The sequence below is a fragment of the Lepisosteus oculatus genome, chromosome 5, assembly GCF_040954835.1.
Source record: "Lepisosteus oculatus isolate fLepOcu1 chromosome 5, fLepOcu1.hap2, whole genome shotgun sequence".
NCBI classification, from domain to species: domain Eukaryota; kingdom Metazoa; phylum Chordata; class Actinopteri; order Semionotiformes; family Lepisosteidae; genus Lepisosteus; species Lepisosteus oculatus.
In genome coordinates this window covers 36964806-36987438 of record NC_090700.1, presented here as the reverse complement: position 1 = coordinate 36987438, position 22633 = coordinate 36964806, and the positions used below count along the sequence as shown (strand labels likewise).

Genomic DNA, 22633 nt, shown 5'->3' with positions numbered 1-22633 from the left:
GATAATAAAATCAGCGTCGTGTAGGAAATGATTCTGTGTGAAGAATTCTGTGCTCACCAGTAGGATTATGTGTTAAAATCATGGATGCAGCCCTGTTTTCGTACCGTACCTTTGAGCACAAATGCATCGCGCAAATTGCTCCAGTAAAACATACAGATAAATAAATAGCCTCTATTGTACTTCACTTTGTATTATAATGAAGTGACTTGTCGTAACACAAATAAAGAGATCTGAAAAATGCGACCTAGTCACGTTGTTGAAGATGATCTTATAGATATTCCAGACTCTGTCCAAACATGTGAGTCTGAACTAATGGGCTCCTATTGTTTGTAATAATTCTTTTCATGTGATTCAGCATTTTATAATCTACAAAGCTGCATGACATAAAGACTGTGTATTAAATTAAAAAGCTAATACTGTAGTTAACCTTATGATCTTCTGAACCTCGGCGAATGTGGCATGCCCTATATCCCGTTGTTATTGTTGAGCTGAAACGAAAAGGGCATTTTTAAGATACTTCAGGAATTGGAAAAGAGCCTATTTCCCTGCCCGCGAGCTCTTTATTGAGAGGAACTAAATGTAACTGCTGCCGGAGTGACCCGCTTTCAGGTGATGACAGGGGACAGGTGGTCTGGCCTCTTCTGTTTTGCGTTTCAATGGTTTATTTTTAGTCGCTCCCTGGATGTTAGAGTAAATCGGAATTAATGCAAAGTTTGTGTGATGCCACTGCCAGCAAAGTAGGTAATCCACACGCAAGAATGCATGAATCAACAATCCCCCACCTGTTGTTATTGGTAGTTTTTAAAGCTTCTGCGACACTGAAGCTAAACGGTATTTTTACAATTCATAGCTATTGGCTCGGTTGTGGTTGGAAATACTCCCTCTCTGCTAGGTGTTATAACACTGTCTCACTATCGCTGACAACATACATTACGAATATGAACGGCAGAAAAAATGTAGTGTAGGTTTATGGAGCCACTGATTGCCGCCTTAAGAAGAAGCTGAGCAGTGTTATAAACAAGCGCGTTCAACGAACGATGACAATGATAACTGGACACATTTTTTAGTTTGGAATGCAGTTATTGTACTGTCATGTTTCAGATAACGGGGAGCTGATCTTTATCTTTAGAGCTGTCGGCACCCTTACGGACAACTGAAGAAACATCATCATTGTTTTCAAATCATTGATCTTAGATTTGATCTTAGATCTGTAGTGAATTTTTCTCTAATATATGATTCAGGATCTGGACCGCGTACTACACGTTCTGTATGGTTTTCTACTGCTGTGTGGTTTCCACAAACCACTGAGCGATCCGCGCATCCGGAGTCCTGCGTGCGCGCAGTCTCTCTGCTTGAGCCCTGACTCCTGCCCGACACTCCCACCACAGGGACACGCCATTCCCCGCATTCCGACCCCGCTGCGCATCTGAAAGTCGAGCTGACTGTCTTGCTCGCCGGGGTCACCGCTGATCCCAGGCGCGAAGACGGCTGGATCTGTGTGCTCTGACCGTACAGTACATTGCCCCTTAACGGGCAAACACACAGATGTCTTCTGTAAAATCCCGGAACCGCTGGCACCGCGACTGTACCAAGTTTACTTCATATTCTTTGACGGCCTAAGTTTGTTTTACTTAAAAGTACTTGGCATTTTTTGTGACAATTAAACATGGCGCCGTTAAAGTAGCGCTTTAGTCGTAAAAAGATAAAACACTGTCACATAATACAGTCTCCTCCTAATTTATGGAGAGTTACTGAGGATGCTGAAGTGTTTCTGTGTTCAGTTTACACACTGGCAGAGCCGGGAGACCATACATGGTGTTGTTTAGCGCAGTGTGAGGCGCTTCTCTCAGCGACGAAGCTTTTTTACCGAAACTCCAGACAGAGGAGTGCGAAGGGCAAGAAAGACTGATTAGGAAAAATACCGAAAATTCATACCCACCAAGCCCATTGAAAACCAAAACAAAACGTTTTGGAAAAAAAGAGCAGGCTGACGTGGTAAACGGGATCGCATAGAGCGGATGGCATTAAATGTGTCTGTTCTCACTCGTTGTAAATCAATTACACTATTTTTTAGTGTAAATTTTAGTCGTTTCATCAGACGTCCCCTCTGTTTAATGGTATGATACTTAAGGATCACTATAGAGATAATATAGTGAGTTCTGTTTTTGACAAAGCTTACAACTAATAGCTTACAACATCGCTACTGTCGTACTACTGTAGATTATCAATGCAATCATTATAATGTCAGACCTTCTGCTTGTATTGCTCTAAGACTAAATGTAGTGCAATGTTGCTCCCAGTTTTCCATGCTGTTTGAATACCAATTAAACTAAAAAGACCATACTGTAGACAGGAAGGAAATTCTGTACTGTATAGTGAAGGAAATCTTTTAATCTAATGAAGATGATCTTTCCTCACATTTTGTATTTATTCTTTTAAAAACTGCATGTTTACTGCACAAGATTTCTTTCTTTTCCCTAAGGAAGGTACAGCACCTTCTAGCCCTAGCAAGGGCCACCCTGTATGGGTGTGCAAGATTGCCATCCCTCGTGGATGGGCAGGAGTGTAGTTTGCCCCACTTTCAAACTACTGTATGCTTGTTTTCACCATATCTTTCACAGGAGAAAGTTGAGTACATCTTCCTGATCGTATTCACCATCGAGGCATTCCTAAAGATAGTGGCGTATGGTTTTCTGTTCCACCCGGATGCCTATCTACGGAATGGCTGGAACATCTTGGATTTCGTGATTGTGTTTGTTGGGTAAGGAGAGCTGGCTTGCTGGGAGTTCCCACATGAGACAGGATGGCTGGTGGGGTGGGCTGCTTGACATCATAGCAGTTTCTCTTCTGTGTCATCTCTTCAATACTTGGGCTTTCAGGGCCTGTTTGTTAGGCTCCTACAGTACGCCCCAGTGTTTGGAAAGAAAGAAGCAGAAAAACCTGCATACATCTCTACCCATCCATGCATATCTTAATGCAGAAGTCACCTGCCATGATGCTAGCTAGACCCAGTCCAGTTGTTCTTATGGGTCATCTCGGTCAGAAGACAACATCTGTAAGTTACTGGCAAATTAAGAATGTTAACTGTTCAACTAAGAGAACTCTTAGTGGGCGGAGTGGTGACTCTGTGCCTGCGACTGGAAGGTTGCTGGTTCAAATCCCGCAGTCAGCAGAGGAATCCTACTCCGCTGGGCCCCTGAGCAAGGCCCTTAACCCCAACTGCTCCAGGGGAGCTGTACAACGACTGACCCTGCGCTCTGACCCCAAGCTTCTCTCCCTGTCTGTGTCTCATGAAGAGCAGGCTGGGGTATGCAAAAAGTCGAATTCCTAATGCATGAAATTGTATAAGGCTAATAAAGCAACATTACATTACATTAACATTAACTCTGATCCTTGTGAGCTGAAGACTACGAATAGTAAACTCTGCTGGACTGAGGCTCTCCCAGACCAGGGCTGGAGACCTCTGTTTCTTAATGCACACACCTCCTAAGGACTAAGGAACAAGCAATAGGTTTATTCCATGCTCAAGTAACAAGTAACCTATTACTTGTTCCTTTGCAGCCTACACATGCTGATGCAGCTACCCACCTGAACTACTCTCTAAAGGACTATGCAGGTCCCTCAGTCAATGAGCAACCACAGTAGCAAAATGAGCTTAATAGACTCCCCTCTTCTGTATTCTTCTTTGGTTCATACCAGTACCTCTTCCCACAACGACTTTGACTAAAGCCAACCATTCTGTGTCTGAGTCTCTCTGCGGACAGCGACCATGCTGGGGGGCCCCGGGTCTTGACGGTGCCTGTACTCTTCCTTTAGGCTCTTCACTGTTGCCTTGGAGACCATCAACCGCATCGAGGGGATAGAGACCCCAGTGGGGGGGAAGGGGGCGGGCTTTGACGTGAAGGCTCTGCGAGCGTTCCGAGTTCTGCGGCCCCTGCGCCTGGTGTCCGGCGTTCCAAGTACGGCCCTCTGGAGCTGACCGAGAACTGGTGACAGTGGGAGGCGTGACAACATGAAGTGTGCTTTGGCTCTTGTGCAGTGGTGTTGTTGTGAGGTTCAAGAGAGAAAACTAGATATCTGGGGGATTGTATGTTTTTAAAAAAATCTGTAACCAATAGGAGTTAGTTATCAAGGCTGAAAACGTTTATAAAGATTTCAATCATAATTTTGGGGCAGTATATCCTAGTATTATACCTTCCAAATCACTTAAAATATTCTGAGTTTAGATTATTTTAATGTGTAATTGAAATTAAGATGCAGTACCAAAGTTAGAAAGATATACCACTTTCATCCCAAGACATGTTATCGATGACGATCAAGCCATCATGACTCATGGGACTGTTTCTCCTCCAGGCCTGCAGGTGGTGCTGAACTCCATCATCAAGGCCATGGTCCCACTGCTGCACATCGCCCTGCTGGTCCTCTTTATGATCATCATCTACGCCATCATTGGCCTGGAGCTCTTCAAGTGCAAGATGCACAAGACCTGCTACTATACCGGCACACGTCAGTGAGCAGGGGACACATATGCTGATTGTAATATGAGCAAATCAGTCCAGTAGCTAACTATTCAAAAATACATTTCAAACAATTGTTTCCACCCCACTAATATATCACTAGATATAGACTTGTCACATTAGGTGTTATATACACTTTCCTCCCGCAGTCCAGAGACATACTGGTAGTGTAACTGGCTTCTGGGAAAACAGGCCCTGGTGTGAGTGTGTGTCTGCCCTGTGATGGACTGTCCTGCCTTGTGCCCGTTGCTTGCTGGGATAGGCTCCGGCTCCCCTGCAACCCCGTACTGGATAAAGCAGTTTAGAAAATGAACAGTTGATTTTATGATCCCATTGTATGTCTCTGAGGAGAAAATGCATTTTGGACTTTTCATATTCATTAAGTGGTTGTTTCTAAATCACTCCTGCAGGCGGGTCACCTGTTATTTTTGGGTTGGTTTTCACAGCCAGGCACTTGACAGTGTTAGTCAGCACAACAGTATGAACTGCAGTGTTCAGCTGTTCAGCAGGTGACAGACGACCCAGACTGGCCAGGAACACTCGCGTGGTCCTGTAACCGCACAACTGACGTGCTATACAAAAGTCACGCTTGTTTCGCCGTCATGAGTGAGGTGTAAAAAGCAGCGCCTGTATTTGCCCTTCCTCCTCCCCCTCCTCGTCCTCTCCACGCGTCTCACCTCTCCCGTTCCTGTGCAGGCATCGTGGCGATGGTGGAGAACGAGAAGCCGGCGCCCTGTGCGACCGGGGGCCACGGCCGGGAGTGCTCCCTCAACGGCACGGAGTGCAAGAGCGGCTGGGCGGGGCCCAACAACGGCATCACACACTTCGACAACTTCGGCTTCGCCATGCTCACCGTGTACCAGTGCATCACCATGGAGGGCTGGACCGACGTGCTCTACTGGGTAAACTGGGCACGATCGCGGCAGGAAGCAGAAGTAAACCACAGGCTCGTTACAGCGGGACACGTACAATTAAGTTGCCACTAACTAATCAATATCCAAATCTCAGTCAGCTGTTCCTGCAAGGATCATGCTACAGTAGACAGATCTTCAACCGCATGGCAGACCAGAAACCCCTATTCTCACTATAGTTGGAGCCTTCTGCTTCCTCTAGTTTATTCCTGTCGTTTTAATGTTTTGCTTGTAAGCCTGCGTCTTTATTCTTTGTGGAGCTTAAAGGTGAAGTTGTCAACACCTTGAAGGTTGTGGGATGTCACGCTTTGGTAATATAATTTGCAGTTCTTTGACTAATCGGAGCTAGTACCTACAGTAAGGAAGACTGCTTCCGCATGTACAGAATCCAGTGCTGTTCTGTTGCCTTATTCTCTTGCTGACCCCAGCGTGACCCTTCACCCCCAGGTGAATGATGCCATCGGGAACGAATGGCCCTGGATCTACTTCGTCAGCCTCATACTCCTGGGATCCTTCTTTGTGCTCAACCTGGTACTGGGTGTGCTCAGCGGGTACGTTCCCCACTCAGTAAGGACAGCTCCGTTTCACCATTGGATCTTTGGAGAACTAAACCAAGCTGATGATCACTGAAATTATTATTTCCACTGGAATGGAACAGGACTCCATGCACAGGCATTCTGGAACCAGAGCTGATTTTGAAACTAGCACAATTCACAAAGAAGCCCCCCTAGTTTTCTGCTTAAAATGTCTTTTGTCAAACAGTATACCTGGTGCAAAATGTAAGTCATTTCACTTATTAAAGTTTGCTTTGTCCTAAATGTGTCATAGCAATAAAGTGTAGTACAATGAGTTAAGGAAAGGTCAAGCAAACAGCTTTCTTGTACTGGATAGTGCAAACCACTAGAAAGCCAGACAAGTATGTGGCTAGTTGTGGTAAAAACTGTAGGAAAAACAAGTTTCTGTGGTAAACTCTCACACAGTGCTTCTGCACTGAAGTGTAATTGTAGTTTATCGCTTTTCCTATCTTTGTTTCTGTATCTACTTCCTTCTTGCTCCGCCCCCTCCGCTCCCCTTCCGCCGCACAGCGAGTTCACGAAGGAACGAGAGAAGGCCAAGTCTCGGGGGGAGTTTCAGAAGCTGCGGGAGAGGCAGCAGCTGGAGGAGGACCTGAAGGGATACCTGGACTGGATCACACATGCCGAAGTCATGGACAATGACCAGGAGCACCGGGAAGGTATGGGACACACCCTGCCACACACTCAAGCTTCTGGCTTACTTCTTGTTTCCTAACAATCCAGTCATTCCCAGAGTTTGGAAATCTAAACCCACCGGAGCAGGCTGCCTCATGAAAGGCCTGGGATGACCAAGGGTTGGGTAGGGCTGGGCAGTTAGAGTAGTTGAGATGGTCTACCACCCCCCTCTAAGACTTCTGTTGTTTATTTTGTGGAAGTTTGTTTAAATTAGTCAAGCCAGTAACCCATCTGGGCTTTCAAATCCCATCTGTCTTGGGAGCGTTTTATGTGCAAAGGTCCTTAGAGCCACACGAGCCACACAGGCGAGGATCTTTCCTCCACACAATTCAGATTCACTTCCTGAGTCACCCTCACCTCCCTGACTGCAACCCTCAGTCTCCCACAGAGAGAATTAGGCCCTGCTCTGACTCAGCCACTTGACCCGCCCACACGCCACTCTCACCAACTTGCTCACAAACCACACCCGCTGCCCATGCCCACAAGCCCACACTGGCACAAAAACACAGCTTTGCAGTGTGTCTCCTACCCCAATCAGGTCTCTTCAAACTCTTTAGCTTTTTAGCTTTCTTATGTATGTAGTTTGAAAACTGTAGATGCAGTTTAGGTGTTTAGCTTTAAGAGAGTTTCAATATTCAAGCATGATTTTTTAGAATGTTTTACGCTTAGTTTTGTGTCATTTGTCTGCCGCACCTTGTGGTGGTGACACTCCTTGTGAACATACCATTATGAGTAAACTAAAGCAGTTTTGATACAAATGGGTGCCTAGTGCCTTTAATTGGCCTGTAAGGACACTCCCTCTAGCCCATTTTTGTGGCCATGAAAATTAATTCCTGGGTAGCTCCTTTCCAGAGTTTACCACATTCAATTAATATGCTTTTATACCCTGGGTCCCCTTTGCCTTGCTGTTGTTTCCTCCAGTTTTTGTGCTTTGTCATGCACATACTTTAAGATGTGAGTTTACAGTGTTCTGCTCCACTGACAGCTGATGAAAACCTTTGAGGGCTGTTCTGACTCTCTTGTTTGTGGGTGTCAGGACTCCTCCCCTTGGACGAGGGCGGTTCGGACACAGAGAGCCTGTTCGAGATGGAGGGAATGAACCGCTTCATCCTCTTCTTGTGAGTAAGGGAGCCAGGCAGTGCGCTCTCTTTTCTGGCCTGTCAAGTCAGATATGACACAGAGCCTGCCACTTTAAATAATCAAATAAATTAGTTAAATTAACACTTTCATCCAAACTGGCTCACGGTTATCTGCTGTATATTTTACTCACATATCTGTTGTTGCTCATTTATACTGTTGGGTTTGCTGGAACAATGTGTGTAAACTACCTTGTTCAGGGGTACAATAGTCACCATTTGGGATTTGAGCTGATGACCCTCCAGTCATTCAGGAGTCCAGGGTCCTAACCATTACATTGCTAAGCACTGATTACAACAAACAGCTTTGGCTTGAATACGTTGTGCACAGTATGCATATTCAAAACAGAAAAGACCATAGGCCAAGAGCAGTGTCTCGCTGCAGGGACTGACAAAGATGCTCATGTATTTATACATTAGTCAAAACAATGCTATGAACATACCAGACAATTCTGACAGATCTTTTTACTGTGGCATAGTTTGGTGTTGCCATATTTTAATCTATGGATATTTTGTTTGCTAAAAAGTGTGCGTGTGAATAAAGGACGAGGGAAGGAGTCGAGGAGTATAGTGTCTCTCTCGACGGGAGGAGAATAAAACGAGCTTGTTCGCTCTCTCGCCCCTATCTAGCCGTCGCTGGAGACGCTGGAACCGCTGGTTCCGCCGCAAGTGCCGAACCTGGGTGAAGTCCAACTTCTTCTACTGGCTGGTGATCCTGCTGGTGTTCCTCAACACGCTCGCCATCGCCACTGAGCACCACAACCAGGCGGACTGGCTCACCAAGGTGCAAGGTCAGGCTCTCCGGCCAGCCACGTCCATCAGGCGCTGCGGCCACATCTTCTATTCCCACCCACTTTGAACGGTTTTGTACACCTTAATATCATCTTAATTGGTTAAAACCCCTACTTCCCAGGTCCTCGTTAGCTGGTAATTAAACTCACTGGCTTTGGTCACCCCAATGATGCCTGTTAAAGATGACACCGGTCTCATTTCCTGAAGCTTGTGTTTTATAGTTGCATAAAATCTAGGTGTATCTGAAGTGATCAGTGTTTCTTTCTGTTGGTTTTAGTATATTATTCCTTATTTTGCAAAGGGATAATGAGCACAGTGTGGGGCATGCCAAATTGTTTTAGCCTCTAGCTTTCACAGTTACAATAGGTAGAATTATGGGTTTCTTAAATCTTCAAGAAGATGGTACCTTAGTGTAACAGTGCTGGTGCCTAACAGCTCTCGGATCTTGGCATCACTTCTGAGTCAGAGTGCTTTCTGGGTGGAGCTGACGTTCTCCTGTAATGAGCATCCAATTTAGAGTGCAGTTCCTCTTTTTGCCCTGTGTCTGCCAGGTTAGGCTCTGGCTCTCAGTGATACTCTATAAGATGAAAGCAATGAATAATAGATAATCTTCTGGAATCCTCAAATCACAAAAGGCAAAATGACAGAAATCCACAAAGAAATAACCCCAGGACAGGCAGTTTTGGCTCTTTCTTACCTCCATTGTACTGATCTGTACTGAAGAGATTTCAGCATGGATCACTTCTTTGTCATGTTGTGATTTTGTGCTTCTCTCTGCTTCCTTTCCTTGGCACCAGACACTGCGAACAAGGTGCTTCTCTCTCTGTTCACGGCGGAGATGCTCCTCAAGATGTATGCCCTGGGCTTCCAGTCCTACTTCATGTCCTTGTTCAACCGCTTCGACTGCTTCGTGGTGTGCGCAGGCATCATCGAGCTCATCCTGGTGGAGCTCGGCGTGATGTCGCCCCTGGGCATCTCTGTGCTGAGGTGTATCCGCCTGCTCCGTATCTTCAAAATCACCAAGTAAGGAGCACAGGGGAAGGCAGGGGAGGGAGCAGGGGCAAATGAGAAGTAGGAAGCTATAAAAAGCGTGGTATTTTCCGAGCAGTGCGAACTCAAACTGCATAGTCTTTGACTTTGTGGGTCTTTTTAAGGAAACTTCTGCAGCTTGTTGGAGAATTTCATTTTATATCTCACGAGGGAAATGTGCAATATAGGCAGTGAATGTAACGAACAGTTCTTTCCGGACCCTATGCGGATGACACAGTCCGACGGAGTGGGGAAACACTAGGGAAACGTCATGCAGGAAAACGGGGCTGAAGACAAGGGGGCGTGTCCAAGGTGCGCTGGTGCACGGGGGAGGTGTGGCCGAGGCGAACAATCCGAGAGAGTAGTCCTTAGGGAATATCCAAAACACAAGGGTAAGTCCAAAACCAGAAGATCCATCAGAACAGAGAATTAAAAACCACGAAGGCCGTGTCGGAACCGGCGGACAGGGAACAGGAACGGGAACGGGAACGGGAACGGGAACAGAGGTTAAAACCTTAACGGGACCAGGCGCTTCCAGGTCCTGGACTCGCACGATATGGAAATCAGATGCAGAGCCCGGATGAGCGTCAGCGCCTGGCTTTTAAGGTGGGCTGGGAAAGGGAAACAGGTGCACCGAATAAAGTCTTGAGTGAAAGGGCTGGAGCACTCTTAAGGAGGGGGGACTAATATCGTGACAGTGAATTGTACACGTTTATTAGTCCTTTGGAGACAGCTCCTGAAATCCAGGTGCACTTGGATGCCAAGTGGAATGTGGAAAGCCAAGTGCAACGGAGGAGTCCTGTCTCAGGTGTCCACTCTCTCTACCTCCCAGGTACTGGACGTCTCTCAGTAACCTGGTGGCCTCCCTCCTGAACTCCGTGCGCTCCATCGCCTCGCTGCTCCTCCTGCTCTTCCTCTTCATCATCATCTTCTCCCTCTTGGGCATGCAGGTGTTCGGGGGCAAGTACAACTTCCCCGACATGGAAGTGCGGCGCAGCACTTTCGACAACTTCCCCCAGGCCCTCATCAGCGTCTTCCAGGTGCTGTGGGTTTGTCTGTGTTGGTCTCAGTCTCATTCCGAACTAAAGCCTGGGATAATCTCTTGCCCAGAATCAAGACTCCTAGGCTCACAGTCACTACCCTCGCGAGAACTATACTGGAGTCCTGTTTGTTTTAATTTTGAGAAATCACACTGAAAACTCTCTTCATCACTAACATTCAAAAAGATAGGAGTGACCTCTGATTTCAGAACCAATCTGAAACCTCAGTCCTCACATTTCCTTCCTAAGCTCACAATCACTAAATAATTATGCAATCCAATTGTGCATCAGAGAAACTTCTCCAACAGGCTTTAACACTCCTTAGAGGCACTGTTGAGCTTGTAGCACATCCCAGATGAGCAAGTTTAGTCATCTTTCCCACGTGGTACCCAGATTGGAACTGTAAACCTAAGAGGATAAGCAATTGGCAATTCCCAGTGTTACAGCAGTAAAAAATATCTGTCCGTTTCCATTTTTTGAAAAACATAAACAGCAGTAAACTAGAGTAAAAGGGTCTTTCCAGTGACCTCCTTAAAGTGCTATGAAACTGAATGACTGTGGTCATATTTAAAGCAATGTGTGGTCTAGAGGTGCCATTCTCTTCTGTCCACTCAGATCCTCACTGGAGAAGACTGGAACTCTGTCATGTACAATGGCATCATGGCATACGGGGGGCCCTCCTTACCTGGAGTTCTCGTCTGCATCTACTTCATCATTCTTTTCGTCTGTGGCAACTGTATCCCCCTTGACTTCCACTGTGGAGAAGTGCTGTTCCATTTTTTCCTGTGTGGGTGATGGAGAGCACTTTTGATTCGGTTACTGGGGAGCCTGCTGAGAGTTGCTTCCAGTCATATTTAGCATACCAGTGATTTTGTGTATGCCAAAACACTGAGAGGCTGCTTTGTCAGAGAGTACCGGGCTCTGTGTTGATGATTCATGACCTGAGCCCTCCCAGTCATTTAATCCTCTAAGCCAGTACAAGAAATAAGAACGGGAGCAAATGCATTGCCCTACATCACTTTTAGAATATGAAGTATTACAGACCCTTAATTGCACAGAGCTATTCACAAACCTCAGAATTATTGAGAGTAGCTCATGAATGATGGTGTAAAAGGGCTCATTTTGGTGTGAGATTCTTGCATGATATGATGAAACTTTGAAAGGTGTAAATAAACTCACTGGGTCACATAATTGGTCTTTTGGCTCAGTGGATTTGTTCACCTATTGTGGGGGGGTTGTGCAGCTTCTAGGAAGCCAGAGGAGGTGCCTAGACAGAGGGTGTCCAGATCCTGGCTACAACCAAACAACACAAGTGATGCAGTGGGGCCAAAAGTTTCATTAAAAGGATTGCATTGTTGTTACAAGTTCAGACCAAACAGATCCCGTCACATTCACAGTGCCCTCAGTGAGCAGTAAGCATGAGTCTCAGTGGAGTGGGACACTATACCTGTGTTGCCTGTGATGTTCATTTCTAGACAGGATTCAAAGCAATATTTCCCAGGCTCTCCTAAACCACTCTGCATCTGGTGAGCTAGAAGACCAGTCATGTGCCCCAGTGGAAGTCCACAGCTGTTCCTTAAGCCCTCTGTGCAGATATCCTCCTGAATGTTTTCTTGGCCATTGCGGTGGATAACCTGGCAGAGGCAGAAAGCCTGACCTCAGCGCAGAAGGAGAAAGCGGAGGAAAAGAAACGGAAGAAGTTGGCCAGGTAAGAAATCTCAAATCAGAAGCATCTCTTCAAAAGAGAGTTCTCCATCCTGGGTTATGGAGCGACTGATCGATCGATCGCTCAATCGATCAAATTGGTCAGCCGATTAAAACCTCTAATTGACATATACACGTTTTTTAAATGAACAGTTGTCATGAAAACTTAAATGCTCAGGCTGAACACTTTAATGGGTGAAAGTCAGCAAAAACAAATCAAAAACTAAAATATCTTGGATGTATAAGTATGAACCATCCCCCCTCTTCAGAAAGGAAGCAGTTTATTTCCAGAGCACCGTCAGCCACCATCATCAGCTCTCTTTGTCTCCCTCTTATCCCTGGTTCTTGCTGTCTTTAACTCTGTCTCCATCTCTCAGATCAAATAAGCCGGAGAAATCTGAGGAGGAAAAGCTTCTCTTGGCCAAGAAGCTGGAGCAGAAGGCCAAGGGAGAGAGCATCCCTACTACAGCCAAGGTCTGTCTGGGGTCTGGATCAGCTATAGGGCATCACCTGCACCACACAGCAGAACAGAACGCCCGTGAGCCTAGGGGGGTCTTTTAGATTTTGACTTAAAGGGAAACCTAGCGCAGGTAAAGTTCACTCCAGTGGGGCCTGTAGCAATGCAGGGGCCACTGAGCGAGGCACCTCCCTGAGGGACCCCCACCCGCAGCATTGACAAGTTCTTGATTTGGGGAGATAAGAAGCCGTGATACCACACCAATACCACCACCATCACAAAAGAGGAAAACAAGGAGAAGGGGAGGATGCCCACACTTCCTCCCAAGGAGACTGGAAAAGGTTCACAAATCATTCGAGGATCCTGCCATACCCAGTGATATGAAAATATTCATTGCAGAACCTGATGCTGAAACACTCTCCCCAAAAAAACATAGAGCCAGCCCTGCACTACCCCAAGACTCACAAACATCTGTCCCAGTGTAGCACCTCCTGCTCACATCTTGAGAGGGTCTGTAACACTGTAAACATAAGAAAGGGTACAAACAGAGGCCATTTATCACTTCTATCTAGTTTGGTTTCTAGTCTTTAATTGATCTCAGGAATCCCATCCAATGATTTCTTGTAGCAAAGACCACAAAGAAAGGTGGACATTTGGATCTTATAATCTTTTGTTGCTAGAATCTCACTGATCTTTGAAGAATCTCATTGTTCTTGAACACAAGAGATGTCTATGAAAAGGGAATGTTTAAGCCCCAATTTAAGGGGCTCAACATTACTGTTCTATCGTCGCTGGAGTTTTTGGTCGGCAACAACATCCCCTGTCTTTTATTTTCCAGCTCAAAGTGGACGAGTTTGAGTCGAATGTCAATGAAATTAAGGACCCATATCCCTCTGCTGATTTCCCAGGTACTCTGCTCTTACTGTATTTCATTAATGTTTTAGTTACAGTAATTGATTGGCAAGGCTTGAGTCATATTAAACTGAAAAAGACAACATCTAACAATTAAAAAAACAGGAACAAATAGAGGTTAATTCCACACTAAAAAGTAAAAAGCAAGAGTAAAATACAGAGTAAAATATTAACAGTGTCGTCTGCTTCTAACCTCATTAATTAGGGTCAGGTTAATAGCTAGTAAATACATTTGCATGTTCAGTAATATTACAGGTCCCAGTAAATACATATGCCATCACCATAACTGTAAATAATATCAAGAGGAGGTGGTTAGTTTCAGTGCTTTCTTCTTCCTCGTTTATTTAAACTCGACAAGGTGACTTAGTATTACAGAGTGATTTAGAGATTAAAAATAATCTCTTTTTAAACATTTTATTTGTAACTGAAACAGTTTACATAAATTGACATTACCAGTTACACTGCTACATTAGACTAACTTTACACATATCCCTAGAAAATACTAAGAAACTCACACAGTACATCACATACAGTTTATATTATAGTTAAATGAACTGTGAAGATTTTAGAAGAATTTAATGTTATTTACAGCAAATACGTTATTACCAATCTGTAAATAAAGAATACTGAGTGGAAACAGTTAGTTTCAGTGCTTTCATTATCCTTTACCTGCTGACCTTTTCTCTGTTCACTTTCCTTACCGAAAGCTTCCAGTCTCTTGCCACACTGTAGCAAATGAAATGAAGAACTGGGCACAGTCAGCATTACCATACCATGAATCAAGTCTTATCTATCTACACCACTGGCTCCCAGCTCTGGTCTGGAGAAACACTGTCTTCTGGTTTACATTCCAGCTGAGCTCTACATCTCCAGCATAATTGATGACTTAACTGATCGGCTTGCTTGTTTAGACTTTTATTTGCAGTAACTTGTTTCTTTGGATAGTCCTGAGTGTCCCAAATTCAAGGGACAGCTTCAGCATTTAGAACTTTACTCAGCTTGCTAGCTCTTATTTCTGATGGGACAGCTTTTACTAGTGGATGAAGAGCAGACGCAGGTGGGAGTAACAGTGCACCAGACATGCCCACAGGAGATGTGACACTACAACAGGAGGTGTTGCACTGGATCAGACATGCTCACTGGAGATGTGGCACTGGATCAGACACGCCTTGATATGAATTTTGAATCCAATTTGACCATTTAAGAGCTGAAAGCAAATTTACAGATGTGCCCCCAGTAAAACTAAATCCATTAGCCTGTTATGAAGATCTCAATTGGAGCAAAAAACAGAGGACAGAGTGTTTCTTCAGGACCAAGGTTGGGAACCACTGATATACACAAGAGTAAATACACTCCCAAATATGGAACTTTATATTAATGTTGTAACAGAAAGAATAAGGTTCTGGATCCCAAGATGAAGTAAAACAGATGAGTTTATTGCATGCAAGGAACAATAAAGCCGAAGTCTTGTTTCCCGCAAGAAACAACAAAACCGAAGTATTGTTCAATGTGCCGGTACAAACTTTTGGGTTATATAGTGTTTTCTTCTCCGTTTCTGACGTCACTCAGTCTGATTGTAAAGAGGGGGGGTCATGGTATTTGGCCAGTTAAGAGATCCTGGCCAAATGGTCAGTTTAAGATTACACCCAGGGGGGTTCCTAGCTTGCATCTGGAATCCTTATCAGTTAACCCCTTTCCTGCCATAAACTCCAGCTTATGATTTAGAAGTCTAAGCCTCATACAGAAAGGATTTAATTTAAACCCCCGTCTTCACATCTTTCTTCATTAATAAACTGTCTTATTATAGTGGGATAGCACACTAAAAATAATAAATCAACAGACATTGATAATTGGATGATCCTAGACTTAAAATAATAAATAGTAAAATTATCAATGTCTGTTGATACTCACTGCCAGTGCTGAAGCAACCCTTCTGTCTTTAAAGGAAGAGCCACAGTATTTATTATCCTCATGGATCTTCTCCATGTTGTTTCCTAGGAGACGACGAGGAGGAGGAGCCTGAGATCCCACTGAGCCCCAGGCCCCGCCCCCTGGCCGAACTCCAGCTGAAGGAGAAGGCGGTGCCAATGCCCGAGGCCAGCGCTTTCTTCATCTTCGGACCTCAGAACAAGTTGGTACCGTCGTGCCTGTCTGTATCATCTCTGACAGCAATCTATAGGGAACAAATTTCAGGGATCTGTGGAGAGGGGCCAAATCACAAAGAAGGGATGGAGCAAAGTTCTTACATAGCGGAGCTTGAACTTGGGTTTGCTGCCCTGCACATAAGCACATTTCCTCCTTCATGAAATAGGTTAGACCACGCTTGAGTGGGTTTCTGTGTGTTCATTTGTCTCACTTATGCTCCGGCTCAACCTGGTTGTTGCCTTGTTTCACCTGCTGTGGATGTCATGTAACTGTCATGTAGTGTTGTAAAATGTGGGCAGTCTAAGTTAAGGTGTCCCATTGTCGTGTCCTCACAGGATTCGGAAGTTATGCCACCGGATTGTGAATGCCACCACCTTCACCAACTTCATCCTCCTCTTCATCCTCCTCAGCAGTATCTCGCTGGCTGCTGAGGACCCTATTGACCCTGAGTCTTTCAGGAACAAGGTACCCTTCCCTTCCCCCCAGGCAGCTGGCTGGTGACTGATGCCAACTTCATTTTCAGGGCACTAGGTCATTGCCTGCCTGCAAGGCCAGGTTCTGACCACTAGGATCTACTATTGCACATATGAATTAACTCATTATCTGTACTTGGATAATACTCCTACACTCCAAATAAGTACACACACAGACTGCACTTCTGCTAACAGCGCTTGTTTCCTTCCTGTTGTTCTAGATCTTGGGTTACTTTGACATTGTCTTCACAGTGGTCTTCACAGCTGAAATTGTGCTCAAGGTAATTCATACTGGTCATGCTTTAAAAATGGGCATCGCTATAAAAAACTGTGGTGGTTGAAATCCCAGTGCTACAGTATTTAATTGTTGGGTTGCTCTGAAATGGATTCTGAAATCTCAGCCCTGTAGACTTTGATTACTGCAAGGCATCCACCTAAACCTTGCATGGTGGATTCTGTACAGTACAGATGTTCAGTGTTCTCAATAACAGTGACATTACCCAGCTATTGCCTAACTGGTGAAATGAGGACAATGTAGTATACAGTAAGTAAAGGGCTATCATGCTTGACCTAAACCTGCCAAGTTTCAGCTTTTTTGGCATAAAGGAGGATAAGGATAATTCAATGTTTGTTGAATCAGTAGTAAATTATTACAGAATACAGAGCTGACCACATTTTTACCTTAGGATTTACTGTACACAGCTGAGCAAAACTGCAACCTCTTAGCCCTGCACTTCACAGTTTGGAGTGTTGACTGTAGGTCTTTTTTCTGTTCTAGATGACAACATATGGTGCCTTTCTGCACAAGGGCTCCTTCTGTCGGAACTATTTTAACATCCTGGACTTGCTGGTGGTGGGCGTATCCCTCATCTCCTTCGTAATTCAGTGAGTATAGCTCTGACCGGGGCTGCGACGGGACTCCTGGTATTTCCCAATTTTGTTACCCATTGCTGGCTATTTTGTTTTCTTTAAAAACTAATGATCCTAAAATAAAAAACACATACCTACATGCACAAATATGCATGGTTAAAATTTTGCTGATGTGTAGAAAATGTGTATGTTTACAGTATACTATGACAATAACAACTATCTTTCTGTTAAGTTGTCATGAAAGATTAAGTCATGAAAGTACTGTGCACTAGTAAAGACTCTATGTCTCTGAACAAGCATTCAAGGAGATACTGGAAAGTGTTCTACAGTGCTATTAATACCTGCCTGTAAAAGTTTCACAAAACACAAGATTTAATTCAAGTGAGAAACAAAATCTGGTGTTTTGACTGTGGTGGGTTCTCCTCCACAGGTCCAGCGCTATTTCTGTGGTCAAGATTCTGAGGGTGTTGAGGGTCCTCAGACCCCTGCGAGCCATCAACCGAGCAAAAGGCCTTAAGGTAGAGCTGTCCTTCTCTACTCCCATGTCTGTGTGTTCTACCATGTAGATTATGTACTGTTTTATACTGCCATCAACTTACCTTCATAGCAAAGCTAGAGCACAGGGTGCCGTCTGAGCTGTTCTGTCTCTGAGCTCCATGGTTATGTTCTGTTGCAATAGCATGTGGTGCAGTGCGTCTTCGTGGCCATCAAGACCATCGGCAACATCGTCATCGTCACCATGCTGCTGGACTTCATGTTCGCCTGCATAGGAGTCCAGCTCTTCAAGGTGAGATCTTGGCTCCCACCTGTCTTGCTGTGGATTATATGAACGAGCCCTGAGAAGTCGCACAGCAAAAATGGAAGTGAAATAGTGGAAGGACATTAAATGATGTCACACACCTAGTGCGTCTGTGCACTTTGAAAGTTTGCACACAAAAAAAACATGGCTTCTAATGTGACAAACAGTTCAGGTGGCAGGATGGCCAATGCCCCAGAAAGCATGGAAAAGCAATTATTTTTTCATTTTGTATCCCACCCAATTTGAAATCACCAAGTGCAGTTTGAAGTCTCGGTTTTGTCGGCTAGAATCCCCTTCCACACAATAGATAGAATGAGCACTGCGATACACTCCCCCGGACACGCCCACCTCTCGAAGCCATTCCTCTTTCGACTGCTGGCCGCCATACCCAGCGCTGCCAATGAGCACTAGATCATGTTTAAAATAATACACCTGCATATTGTCTATCTGAACGACTGTATATTCATATAGTAATACAATACTGCTATACAGTGGGTGATAGGTGATATAATAATACTGCTGTGTACCTGCTGGAAATCGTGGTCATGTTTGGACAGAAATGTATTACAGAAAACTACATTTATTGCCATATCTTTCTAATGTATCTCACAACCTCCTGAGAGTATCACACACTTGTGGCTTTTCCTTTTGAAGGGCAAATTCCACATGTGTACTGATCCTTCCAAAATGACTGAAGAGGAGTGCAGGTAAGATGTGTGTGTGTGGGGGGGCATTGTCAGAGGGATTGTCAGGACCCTCAATACCTCAGTAAATCTTTTGATGACCTGGGGATCGCTATGTGCATCTAGTTTAGCTGGCAGTGATAACATCAACCAGCATCTATTCAGAAGAATGTGCCAAAGGTTAACATGCAATGGGCTCTCCTGGAACATTTTTAGTGACTGCGGGTATTTCACATATTTTTAACTTTAAACACTGGACTAAAATGGATACATACATTTTTTAAAACAATTTAACCAAATACACGTCCTCACGTCCTCTCAGAAGTAGTCAGGCGGTTGACCATCTCTTTTATGCTTCTTCTATTTCCCCCAGACTCCCATCACCTCTCCCCTCCTCCTTCCCCCTCACCCCCCGGTTTGCTGTGTTTCCAGCTCCCATCCCATCGCACTGCCCTTTCTTCCCATGGTCCAGTCTCACCCTGTTTCCGCCTCTTCCCCCTCTCTCTGTCGCGTCTCAGAGGCGAGTTCTTCCTGTTCAAGGAGAACGACCTTCACGGGTTGGAGGTCCACAAGCGCATATGGGTCAACAGCGACTTCAACTTTGACAACGTGCTGTCAGGCATGATGGCGCTCTTCACCGTCTCCACGTTTGAGGGCTGGCCGCAGTGAGTACCGTACTGTGCATGAGCAGGATACCCTGCCGCGTCGGACTGGGGAAAAAACCCTCCTGCCAGACCTGCAGTATGAAGCTGTTCAGTGTTTTTATTTCCTTTAACTGTTTGTCTGATCTTTTTTCATTCTTCTTTTGTCACTGTGAGAAGGCCCAGTCAAAATGGAGGTTCTGGACCTGCTGCGCTCAGTCACCTGATCAGTTTCGGGAAGACCGTGGGTCATGTGACTGAGGGCAGCAGCTCATTCCCCACAGCATGCTGGGGAGTATTGCTGGGCCACAGGTAAGAGAAGGAGGTTAAAGGAAAAATAATTTCACCTTCAGATCTTAATTAACACTCCACTTACTGGAATTGTTTTCTGCTGTAATGAAATGTTAACAGTCTTTACAACCCCAAAGATGAATCAGCAAATGGACAAAAGCTGAATTTGAGGGAGAAGGAGAACAAAGAAAAAGTCAACCATTGTAGGGATCCGGACAACACAAAACAAAATGTTCCAGTCCATGCAAAAGTATATTCTTTGTAGTGTAGTTTGTCACTTGTGCTTCTGCAGGTGCTGTGTGCCATCCCTCATCTGCAGGTCAGGTGGAGGTGTGAACAGACGGTACACTCTCCCTTCTCTCCCTCTCCGACAGACTGCTGTACAAAGCCATCGACTCGCACACCGAAGACATGGGCCCCATCTACAACAACCGCGTGGAGATCTCCATCTTCTTCATCGTCTACATCATCCTCATCGCCTTCTTCATGATGAACATCTTCGTCGGCTTCGTTATTGTCACCTTCCAGGAGCAGGGCGAGCAGGAGTATAAGAACTGCGAACTGGACAAGAACCAGGTATGGAGCCTGAAGCTCCGGCTCTCTTTCAGGCACAGGACTGTTGAAACCAGGGCTGCGTGATGGCTAGCAGTGCTGCCTCACTTCTCTTGGGGTTTGGAATCAAGTACACCCAAGGGAGCTTTCTAAGCACGTTCTCCCCATGACCGCAGCGCTCTTGTTTCCTTCAACAGCTCCAAAGATGTGCATGTTGAGTTCACAGGGGCTTCTCACCCCTGAAAGGTGAAACATTGGTCGGTTTAAATTGTATGTGTGTATGCACCCTTCAATGGGGCTGGCATCCTGTTCAGGGGTGAACTGAGTGGTGCAGTGAGGGGGGCAGTGCCTCTTGCAGAGAATAAGCAGCATTCAGATAAGGGTTTTTTTATTTTTTGGCCGCAAACATGATTAATTATTAATAGAATTAGTTATTAATGATGACAGTGAAGTAATTCTACTCCCTTGGTGTCATCCTGTTCCCTCTCAGCGCCAGTGCGTGCAGTATGCCCTCAAGGCTCGGCCTCTCAGGCGCTACATTCCCAAGAACCCCTATCAGTACCAGATATGGTACGTGGTGACCTCTTCCTACTTTGAGTACCTGATGTTCATGCTCATCCTGCTCAACACCATCTGCCTGGGCATGCAGGTGAGTGCACTACCCTCTCATAGGAGAATACTGGGGGGCTCATGTATTGCAGCATACAAAATAGACCAAGAGCTGTTTTTTAGCTTTGGTCTGATAAACCCCAAATCCTGTCCTTCGGGGTGCAAAGTTCAGTTTTCAATCCAAACCATAACAAACCAGTGGTTTTCAGATGCTGTTCCTGTGCATACATGCTGTAAAGCTAGTTAGATCCATTGCAATGAAACTAAATGGAAACTGCAGTACACAATTGAAGACTCTGAAGACTGCAAGTCAAATACTCCATAAATACTCCATAACCTATAATGGTTTTAAATAAGGCTTGATAGGAACTGATCTCACCAGTCATTAATTACATTTTTACTAATATATAAAGTTCTGTAAAGTCACCTGGTGAGTAAAATAACTTAATTTGATGTGCTTTTATAAAGTGACATTCGTAGCACTTGAATTATAGTGCTCGTGTGTCTCTATTCCTCTCTCCAGCACTGTGGCCAGTCTGAGGAGCTCAACTCCATCTCAGATATGCTGAATGTGGTCTTTACTGGCCTCTTCACCCTGGAGATGGTCTTGAAACTCATGGCCTTCAAAGCTAAGGTAACCAGCTCCTCCTCTTTCTGCATGCTCTCCATATTTCTGATGTAATTCCATGTGAAATAGTCCAGAATTACCAATGATGTTAATATGACATGCGACAATGCATTTACAGGCTAGTCGTGTGATATCCCCCATTACTCACATGAACAGTCACTGAATGTAAATCATGACCATTATTTAACATTATTTAAGATCTTTTTTTAATGATCTGTGAAACATTCAGTTTTCCTTGTTTGCTTCCAGATCAGCAAGACTCCATATTGTGTCTTTCATAAGATTAGTAGCTGTTGTTAACAATAGGATCCTATCAAAAAGTCTTTTTGACTCTTAAGTCAACAAAATTGCCTGTGACAACGGTCAGGAGGTGCAGTGGAGCAAGAGAAGAGAAACAAATGCATGCAAGTTGGAGAGAATGTTTTTCTTAATGAAAAGGCTTAGACATAAACCTTTATTCAACATACCCCTACCCTGGGGCTTCTACTACCATTTTTGAACCAAGCCATTTCAGACTAGTAGTAATAAGGTACTGTAATATTAACATACCTACTGTACCTCATGTCTACTGCTTCCTGTCACTTCCTGTCCCTGGTTCTGAAACTGCCCTCCACTTCCTGCCTGCAGGGCTACTTCGGAGACCCCTGGAACGTGTTTGACTTCCTCATCGTAATTGGCAGCATCATAGACGTCATCCTAAGTGAGATCGATGTGAGTTCTGACTGGTTTCTCCTTCAAATGCCATTTTTTGTTTGAGATGCACATTTAGCTGAGTACAGATATGGGTTTTACCGATTGGAATCTGAACATATCTTAAAGGCATTTAGAATTAACCAGACATGTACAGTACGAGTAAGAGTCAGTGCTGGCTACGTTATTTAAAAAAGTAAGACATTACAATTGCAGGGGATTACTTTTTAAAATAAATAGCAAGTTAGTGGCTTTTAAGAGGCAATCTGTTACTGTACATAGTAAAAGTATGCATACTAAACAGAGATTTGCAACTATTTATCTTGTAAAATTGTTCCCCCTGATTTAAGAAGAAAATGTAATCACTTATGCAAACAACATGTAACCTAAGTGCATTTTTCCTAAGTATTTTTTCCCAGCACCGACTGATGTCCTGCTTTGGAAACGTCAGGACTTCAGACAAGCACAGGGGTCTCCAGGACAGGAGCTGTCCAGTTTGTGTGT

The 22633-nt window shown here is 44.7% G+C and overlaps 1 protein-coding gene and 1 long non-coding RNA gene across 3 annotated transcripts in view; one reads left to right on the top strand and one right to left on the bottom strand.

The window, feature by feature from the left end:
* Positions 1-22633, top strand: part of LOC102684448 (voltage-dependent L-type calcium channel subunit alpha-1S) — a 43486-nt gene that overhangs the window by 6000 nt on the left and 14853 nt on the right. For both annotated transcript variants that reach the window (XM_015342506.2, XM_015342507.2), the window contains exons 3-28: positions 2622-2761; positions 3817-3959; positions 4354-4506; positions 5214-5419; positions 5876-5979; positions 6514-6662; positions 7715-7796; positions 8445-8605; positions 9404-9629; positions 10468-10675; positions 11291-11411; positions 12269-12383; positions 12757-12853; positions 13675-13744; positions 15747-15879; positions 16229-16358; positions 16588-16647; positions 17145-17251; positions 17667-17754; positions 17916-18023; positions 18690-18742; positions 19237-19383; positions 20025-20226; positions 20693-20851; positions 21335-21445; positions 22067-22150. In XM_015342506.2, the coding sequence (XP_015197992.2) occupies positions 2622-2761; positions 3817-3959; positions 4354-4506; positions 5214-5419; positions 5876-5979; positions 6514-6662; positions 7715-7796; positions 8445-8605; positions 9404-9629; positions 10468-10675; positions 11291-11411; positions 12269-12383; positions 12757-12853; positions 13675-13744; positions 15747-15879; positions 16229-16358; positions 16588-16647; positions 17145-17251; positions 17667-17754; positions 17916-18023; positions 18690-18742; positions 19237-19383; positions 20025-20226; positions 20693-20851; positions 21335-21445; positions 22067-22150 (3357 nt within the window). The remainder of the gene's footprint in view (positions 1-2621; positions 2762-3816; positions 3960-4353; positions 4507-5213; positions 5420-5875; positions 5980-6513; positions 6663-7714; positions 7797-8444; positions 8606-9403; positions 9630-10467; positions 10676-11290; positions 11412-12268; positions 12384-12756; positions 12854-13674; positions 13745-15746; positions 15880-16228; positions 16359-16587; positions 16648-17144; positions 17252-17666; positions 17755-17915; positions 18024-18689; positions 18743-19236; positions 19384-20024; positions 20227-20692; positions 20852-21334; positions 21446-22066; positions 22151-22633) is intronic.
* Positions 15839-22129, bottom strand: LOC138239206 (uncharacterized). Its single transcript, XR_011189663.1, has 3 exons — positions 21998-22129; positions 17836-18050; positions 15839-15921 (listed from the first exon to the last, which is right to left on the bottom strand). It is a non-coding gene; the product is annotated as an uncharacterized lncRNA (long non-coding RNA).